The 9139-nt window shown below is 42.4% G+C and overlaps 1 protein-coding gene across 3 annotated transcripts in view; it reads left to right on the top strand.

Moving 5' to 3' along the window:
* DHDDS (dehydrodolichyl diphosphate synthase subunit) overlaps positions 1-9139 on the top strand; it is a 29612-nt gene that overhangs the window by 12701 nt on the left and 7772 nt on the right. For all 3 annotated transcript variants that reach the window (XM_005875152.2, XM_014546852.1, XM_005875151.2), the window contains exons 6-8: positions 222-323; positions 6571-6685; positions 8937-9044. In XM_005875152.2, coding sequence (XP_005875214.1) covers positions 222-323; positions 6571-6685; positions 8937-9044 — 325 coding nt within the window. The remainder of the gene's footprint in view (positions 1-221; positions 324-6570; positions 6686-8936; positions 9045-9139) is intronic.

Below are 9139 nucleotides of genomic sequence, written 5' to 3'. Positions count from 1 at the left end.
ATTCTCTCTCATCATTGATGTTTCTCTCTGTCTTTCCCTTCCTCTCTGAAATCAATAAAATATATATATATTTTTTAAATTCATAATCTGACCTTTCAGAGGTGTCTACAGTTAACATTTGGTGTTGTGTTTTGTTCCAGGGCAAGGGTGCTCTGGAATAAGTGGTTCTAATCCTTAGTCTCTGTCCTGTTTTGGTAAATTATTCTGTTCTTCCTCCTCAGGTGTTTCCTGAACGTTTGCTTTGCATACACGTCCCGTCATGAGATCAGCAATGCTGTGAGAGAGATGGCCTGGGGAGTGGAGCAGGGTCTGCTGGATCCCAGGTATCCCTAGTTTAGCATGGTCACTGATAGGGAAACCAGTCATGCACCAAACCATGAAATCCCTCCTAAGTCGTGTACATGGGCCAGAAGTCAAATCCGGCAATCATGTGGAAAGATCGGGGGGGCAGGACGGGGGCGGGGGGTCTCCTTGCTTCAGAATTTCTCTGTGTTCACTGCACACCAGGAAGCTCCAGAAAAATGGTAGAACTCTGTGGTATTCGATAAATGATATCCTCCTGGCTTTTTGGCAGTGTTTTTTCAAAATTGTTTTTCAGGAATGCAGTTTGTCGGGGGAATAATCTCTTGGGTCTCTCGTGTTACAGTTTTATGCAAGATTCAGATATTTTTCAAAAAGAAAATTGCCCATCATTAGCAACATCATAGAATCCTAATTATTAGAGCTCGGAGAGACTTTAGAAGCTACCTGGCTACTCAGTTCCTCTCATATTATTAAACTAATAAGAGCAATAGTAAAATAATGGTAGCAACAAACAACCCAGGCAATCTGTTATTTGTATTTTATTGAGTCATTAATCTCATATGTGAGAGACTTGAGTCTTTTCTCCATGTAATAGATGAGAAAACTGAGCTCAGCATTGAAATTATTTCCCCAAGGTCATTCTGCTAATAAATGCCAGAGCCAGGACTCAGATCTAAAGCTGTCTGATTCCAGAGTTCTTGTCCTTTACCTCTGTTATATGGGATCTTGGGACCGAGGAATTTTCTGATTCCCTTCTGAGGTATAATTCAATTTACCTGAGAAACAAAATAAAAAATATAGAAGTTGCTCAGTGGGAATGGATTTAGATAAGAAGGAAAGGAGACTTTTTTGTTAATCCTCATTCGAGATATGTTTCCATTGATTTTTAGAGAGAGAGAAAGGTAGAAAGAAAAGCCAGGCAATCAGTATTGCAGAAGCCAAGAAAAGAGGGTCAGGTGTGGGTCAGGAGGGGCCTGGGCACTGGTGGGAAAAACTGTCAAATACTGTAAGGAAGTCAGTTAAGATGTGGTTTGAAAATTAACTACTTAGCCTGGCCGGGTAGTTCAATTGGTGTTGATTACAGCATCATCCCAATATGCCAAGATTGTAGATTTGATCTGCTGTCAGGGCACATATAAGAATCAACCAATGATGCATAAATAAGTGAACAACAAATCAATGTTTCTCTCTCTTTCTCTCTCTCCTAAAATCAATCCCAGAATTGAACCTAGGACCCTTGAGTTCACAGGCTGATGCTCTATCCACTGAGCCAAACCGGTTAGGGCAATCAATAAATTTTTTTTAAAAGAAATTAAAATGAACTATTGGGGGGAAAATTGAGATAGTGAGTAAGTTGTCAGGGTTGGGACCAGGCAGGAATATGAGATATATAAGTAGAAACAAGTTATTGGTAATTTTCTAATTCTTGGTGTGGGGGGTGATTTCATAATTATTCATTATAATATTGTGTTTTATAATTGACGTTTCATATAGTCTTTTGTGTGAGTGAAATAATACAGTTGATCTTTCAACAATGTGTTGGGGGGTTAGGGCCATCTACCACCCATATAGTTGAAAATCCATATATAATTACAGTTAGCCCTCCGCAACCTTGGATTCCTAACCATGGTTCGAAAATACAATTGACCCTTAAACAACACGAGTTTGAACTATGCAGGTCTACTTATATGTGGAATCTGTCAACTGTATATTAAAAATAGTAAGGGATACATGGCCAGTGTGGCTCAATGGTTGAGCGTCAATCTATAAACCAGTAGGTCATGGTTCGATTCCTGGTCAGGGCACATGCCTGGGTTTCGAGCTCAATCCCCAGTAGGGGGTGTACAGGAGGCAGCCAATCAATTATTCTCTCTCATCACTGATTTTTCTATCTCTCCCTTCCTCTCTGAAATCAATAAAAAATATATATATACTTAAAATAATAAAGGATGTATAAAAAATAGTAAGGGACAAATGTTTATGCTAGAAAGAAAGCTATTTAGCAAGCAGCTGTAATATGCATTCATGCCTAGGACTAGCGTTCTGATCTTGACTCCTAAATTCAGTGCACTTTATACTCATACCACATTCCAATAACTACTGACCTTTATCTTCTTTCTGCTTCTTGTCCAACAAGTTTTCCCATATCCATTTTCTCTGCCCTGCATGGTTTACTAACTTGCCTATGTGGGGTTAGTCATGCAGACATGGTGTAGGTTGGGCAGGGTCACCACTGTAAGGAGTCTGATGTCTCCACCCACCAGCTCAGGAAGCTTGGTGTTCAGCTAAGACTGGTCTAATCAGGACCTGAGGCAGTGCTCTTTACATTATTCAAATTTAGACAAATCTGCATTTATAACAGAGTCAATGAGTTAATTACAATTAGGCTCTACCCTTCCAATAGCTATAACTTTTCTATTCTCATTACCATCATCCAACTCCTCACTTTCTTCCAAGGTATATTTTTTTAAAACATATTAATGTTAGATTGGATTTTGAGTCTGAAATTACAGAAAGGGATTAGTTTGAGCATAAAGGATAGTTAATAAACTCTTTTTCACTGAGTTACCTTGAGCAGGTCACTTGACCCACTGTAGGTCTCTGTGTTTCTCTTAAAACAATAGTGTTAGTAATACTAATAATTGCTAACATTTACTGAGCATTTACTCTTTGCCAGGCATCTGCCAGGTACTCCATATATGATTTTTTTACTTAACCCATAGAGGCTATGAGGTAGATACTGTTCTTATCCCCATTTTTAAGATGAGAATATTGAGACACAAGGAAAAGTAACTTGTTGTTCAGGCCCACCTAGTTGGCAAAGCTTGGTGCCAGGATTTCAACCTGGCTCCAGGGCCTTGTTCTTTCATTCACTAATAGAAGCCTGGTGCACCGGTGTGGTCCCTCATCCTGGCCTGCAGGGATCAGGCCCAAACCTGCTCTCCAACATCCCCCGAGGGGTCCCGTATTGTGAGAGGGCGGTTCTCGAGTGACACACCCTAGAATCAGGCTCCCTCCTCTCTGGTTCCGAACCGCCGCTGCCAAGTCACCGCAGCTCGGCAGCTCCTGCGTTGAGTGTCTGCCCCCTGGTGGTCAGTGCATGTCATAGCTACCAGTCGAACGGTCAGACGGTCGCTTAGCCTTTTATATATATAGATGGTATACTTAGAGTGCCATATATAGGAAGGTTGACATGAACAAAAATACAGTATAAAAATAAAAGTTACTAACTAATATTTATTGGATCTTATTATGCGGTAGGTACTAGACTAAGAGTTTATTACATATATTCTCATTTCATTTTCATATAAGGTAGTGACTGTTATTTGCCCCATTTTGTAAGTTCAATTAGCTAAGATTTAAAAAGGTTAGTTGACCCACCCAAAGTAATGTATGCTGTTAAATGAAACAGCCTGGACTCCAGTCAAGTATATCTACCTCCAAAGTCTATGTTGTGTTTGTTTTTTTAAATATGTTTTTATTCGTTTTAGAGAAAGGGAGAGGTGGGGAGAGATAAAAACATCAATGATGATAGAATCATAGATCAGCTGCCTCCTGCATGCCCCACACTGGGGATTGAGTCTGCAACTGGGCATGTGCCCTGACTGGGAACTGAATGAGCTGTAACCTCCTGGTTCATAGGTCAATGCTCAACCACTGAGCCACATTGGCTGGGCTGTTTTGTTTTATTCTTTTTTAAAAAATATATTGGGGTGACATTGGTTAATATGATCATATAGGTTTCAGGTGTGGGTTTCTATGTTGCAAGATCTGTATATTGCATTGTGTGGCCACCACCAAAAGTCAAATCTTCTCCTGTCACCGTATAATAGGATCCCTTCACCCCTCACCCCTTCTCTTTGACAACCACTACACTGCTGTTTGTGTCCACAAGTTTCAGTTTTATATCCCACATATGAGTGAAATCAGATGGTTCTTAGCTTTTTCCGACTGACCTATTTCACTTAGCATAATATTTTCAAGGTCCATCCATGTTATTGCAAATGGCAGTATTTCATCCTTTCTTATGGCTGAGTAGTATCCATTGTGTGTATGCACCACATCTTCTTTATCCAGTCCTCGATCGCAGGATACTTAGGTTGTTTCCATGTCTTGGCTACTATGAATAATGCTGCAGTGAACATAGGGATGCATATATCTTTGAAAATACATGTTTTCAAGTTTTTCAGGTATATACCCAGGAGAGGGGTTGCTGGGTGGTATGGTAACTCTATTCTTTTTTGAGGACTCACCAGACTGTTTTCCATAGTGATTGTACTAGTCTACATTCCCACCAGCAGTTAATGAGGGTCCCCTTTTCTGCACAACCTCTATAACACTTGTTATTACTTGGTTATTACTTATCATATTAACCAATGTCACCCCAATAAATTTTTTAAAAAGAACATTAAAAAAACAAAACAGTTCAGCCAGCATGGCTCAGTGGTTGAGTGTCGACCTATAAACCAGGAGGTCACGGTTCGTTCGATTCTGGATCAGGGCACATGCCGGGGTTGCAGGCTCGATCCCCAGTGTGGGGCATGTAGGAAGCAACTGATCAACTGTGCTCTCATCTAACAGGTGTGAGGTTGTATCGAATTCTAATTTTGATTTGCCTTTCTCTACTTGCTACTGAGGTTGAACATCTTTTCATATATCTATTGGCTGTTCGTATGTCTTCTTGGGAGAGGTGTCTGTTCAGGTCATCTGTCCATTTTTTTTTAATGCTTTTTTTTATTTCAGAAAGGAAGGGAGAGGGCTAGAGAGATAGAAACATCAATGATGAGAGAGAATCATTGACCAGCTGCCTCCTGCATGCCCCCTAATGGATATCGAGCCGGCAACCCAGGCATGTGCACTTGGCCGGAATTGAACCTGGGACCCTTTAGTTCACAGGCCGACACTCTATCCACTGAGCCAAGCCAAACCGGCTAGGGCACGTCTGCCCATTTTTTGATTGGGTTGTTTGTTTCTTTGTTTGGTGAGTTTTATGAGTTCTTAATATATTTTGGAAATTAAACCTTTGTCAGAGCTACTGTTTGTAAATATCATCTCCCATTTGGTTGGCTGCCTCTTTGTTATGTGTATTTTAAAAAACAAGATGTTTCGCCCTGCCACTGTGGCTTAGCAGTTGAGCGTCAACCCAGGAACCAAGAGGTTGCTGTTTCAATTCCCAGTTAGGACACATGCCCAGGTTGTGGGCTCAGTCTCTGGTGGGGGGAGAGCAGGAAGCAGCCAATCAATGATTCTTTCTCATCATTGATGTTTCTCTCCCTCTCTCTTCCTCTCTGAAATCAATAAAAATATCCTATATAATAAAAGCCTAGGTGGCATCGCGCAACGTCGTCACAAGATGGCCACCACAAGATGGTCACCACAAGATGGCTAGCAGGGGAGGGCAGTTGTGGACAATCTGGCCTGCAGGGCAGGGCAGTTGGGAGTGATCAGGCCAGCAAGAAGCGGTTAGGGGGCGATCAGGCCAGCAGGCAGAAGCGGTTAGGGGCAATCAGGCAGGCGAGCAGTTAGGAGCCAGCAGTCCTGATTGTGAGAGGGATGTCGACTGCCGGTTTAGGCCCAATCCCTGTGGGTCCAGATTGGAGAGGGTGCAGGCTGGGCTGAGGGATACCTCCCCCCCCCCTCCTGTGCACGAATTTTGTGCACCGTGCCTCTAGTATTTTAAATAAATAAAAAACAACAACAAGATTTTTAAAAAATGCAAGTACTTACTACACTTTGTCAATTATCACTATTCTACTGGATCACAAATGAAGTATTTCTAAAATATGTTTTTCTTGATTTTTAGAGAGTGGGGAAGGGAGAGGGATAGAGATATAGAGACATCAATGAGAGAGAAATATCATCTATCAACTGCCTCCTGCATACCTCCTACTGGGGATCGAGCCCACAGCTCGGACATGCGCTCTGACTGGGAATTGAACGGGCAACCTCCTGGTTCCTAGGTCGACGCTCAACCACTGGGCCACACTGGCCAGGCAAAAACAAGATGCTTTAAGTGAAGACAGCACATTCTAGTGGGTGCATTTGGTTTAGGTCTTTGGCTAAATGACTTTGGGCAAACTAATCATCTTCTTTGAGCCTCAGATTCCTTAATTAATTTATTGAGCATGTTTTGAGGGCCTCTGTGTACTAGGTAGTATTGACTAATATATTTGATGGTATTCTGTAATCTGGGAAGCCTTATGTCACCATGAGAAAAATCCAAAAAGAGATGTGTGCTTACCTTTGTCTCTTCTCCACTCACTTTAGCGATGTCTCTGAGTCTCTGCTTGATAAGTGCCTCTATACCAACCACTCTCCCAATCCTGACATCTTGATACGGACTTCTGGGGAAGTGAGGCTCAGCGACTTCCTGCTCTGGCAGGTAGGTAGTTTCTAACCACCGTTCTGTTCCTGTGAGCTGAAAACTGCATTGCACCCACAGAATGGATTCGAGGGGCTCATCCCCACTTCCAGCCATGTAGGCACAGAGAACCTTGTGGGGGAGGAGACCTAAAATCTGGAGAAATGTCAGTGTTTGCTATCCCTTTCTTATCTATCCCTGGCTATGAGTACTTGTGTGGTTCTTACTCTCTAACGTTCCTAGAGGACAAAAATCAAGGCTAGTCAGCTGTGATGAAAACTTCACCTGTGCCCATGTTCAAGGAATTGGACTTCTTTGTTCCTGAGTATAATCTTCTGCCCTGGTAACCTACCAGCTACCCCAGCTCCTCTGGGATAGAACCTTGCTTTGCAGTTACTTGTCTGTCTCCTTCAGAATAAAGGGCTGCATCTATTCAAGCACAGTCCACAAGGGATATAAGCTAAATGCAAACTCTTTCTTAGGGGCCACTGTCTCTCAGCCCAGTTCCCCCAGTGTAGATAGTCCCCCAAAAGCTCAGAGTCAAATAAGTTTGTCTTTGCTCAAAAGTCTCTATCATTTGTTACCTTGGCCCCTAGGTACACATCACAAGGAAAGTCTTTGTTTAAGGAGAGGTTGGAGGGAGAGTCTCAGCTTGGAAGCAATTCACATGATAAAATTCTAGAAATTCTAATGGACCATAGTCTTAAAAGTGAAATAACAAGATTTAGCTACTGAAGATACTTTCAGTGTTTGGCTATATTGAATGATGTATAATGTGCCGCTTATGGTTCTGTGGCCTACTCTGCTGGCCAGATCATGTCTGGAAAGTTTATTTCTGGACACTGAGTTTGAAGAGACTTCTTGGTAAACTTAGAGGTCTTATCAGAAGAGGCCAACCTGGATGGCAAGGAATCTAGAACTCACATCTTATAAAGAATGAGTGAAGGATAGTAGTCTGGAAAAGGGAAGCATGGTGACAGTTTTTTCCCTTGGGGAAAAGAAATATTGAGTTCCTGCTTTGTGCTGGGAATGTTACAGTGACCAAGTCAGAAATAATCCCTACTGTCCTAAAATGTATAGTTTGTTGGCAAAGACAAAGTGAACAAGTCATTACAACCTTGGCAACAGATAGTAGGCCGCTCTAACTTGGCCTTCAGATATTTGAAAGAATGTCACTTTGAAGAAACAAACTTGTTCCAGAGAAAAGATCTGAGACCATGGTAGAAGTTCCAGGGAAGGTGGCATTGGTTTAGCATCACAAGCTATCCGACAACTAAAGTTATCCCCCTGAGGCACTGAATTCCTGGGTACCCTAACGGTCCCCCCGCAGGTGCTTTCAAGAATGTTCCAAAGGGACTCTCACATCAGTGGAGGTTATTAAAGTTCATCCAGCTCTGTGCTCTGACTGCTTTCTGTACATTCACTTGTTTAATTTTCATAGTACTTTAAAAACCAGATATTTTTATTACCCAGTTTTACAGTTGAAAAAACTGAGGCCCAGAGAGGTTAAGTAACTTGCCTCAAGTCAAAAGAGAAGGTAAATGGGAGAGCCAGGTAGTCTGGCCCCAGAGCATGCTCTTAACCACTGTGCCACATTCTGCTTCTTAAAAATAACAATGGCAGCCCTAGCTGGTTTGGTTCAGTGGATAGCACGTCGGCCTGCAGACTAAAGGGTCCTGGGTTCAATTCCGGTCAAGGGCTCAGTTGCAGACTTGATCCCCAGCCCTGGTTGGGGCGAGTGCAGGAGGCAACCAGTGCCTCTCTCACATAGACATTTCTTTCTCTCTCCCCCCTCCCTTCCACTCTCTCTAAAAATCAATGGAAAAATATCCTTGGGTGAGGATTAACAAACAAACAAATAAATAAATAAATATTTTAAAAAAATAACAATGGCAGCTACCAATTGTTCACCACTGACTTTACCAGTGTGTTTCCCAGATGACCTCTAAGGGCCAAGAGCCAAAATAACATAATCCGGATGTTATTTCATAGTCCTAAATTTGGCTCCTTGAAAAATCCTGGTGAAAATGTTGGTCTAGTATTTTAGTTCAGTCTTGCTACAGGCAGGTGATCTAACTGCCTCAGATGACTCCTCCCCCTATTAGTGAGTGAAGCAGGGCTGGTGGCAGCAGCTGCAGCTCAGGATGCCTGTGCGATCTCATCTCTGGGTTTCTGGGTCCTGCTCAGCCTCCCCCTCCTTTGGAACCCTGCCCAGGGATATGTCCAGCAACATGTTACTAAACTAAATTATCTTCCTCCTCCCTTTTTCCAGACTTCCCACTCCTGCCTGGTGTTCCAGCCTGTTCTGTGGCCAGAATACATGTTTTGGAACCTCTGTGAAGCCATCCTGCAGTTCCAGATGAACCATAGCATGCTTCAGGTTAGTTCCAGGTGAACCATAGCATTCATCAGGAATGGTTCTAGAACAGTGGTTCTCAACCTGGGCTGCACATTAGAATCACCTGGGAATCTTTT

This window comes from Myotis brandtii, unplaced genomic scaffold (genome assembly GCF_000412655.1).
Source record: "Myotis brandtii unplaced genomic scaffold, ASM41265v1 scaffold456, whole genome shotgun sequence".
NCBI classification, from domain to species: domain Eukaryota; kingdom Metazoa; phylum Chordata; class Mammalia; order Chiroptera; family Vespertilionidae; genus Myotis; species Myotis brandtii.
Note: the sequence above shows the minus strand (reverse complement) of the source record. Positions and strands in the feature narration are given on the sequence as shown.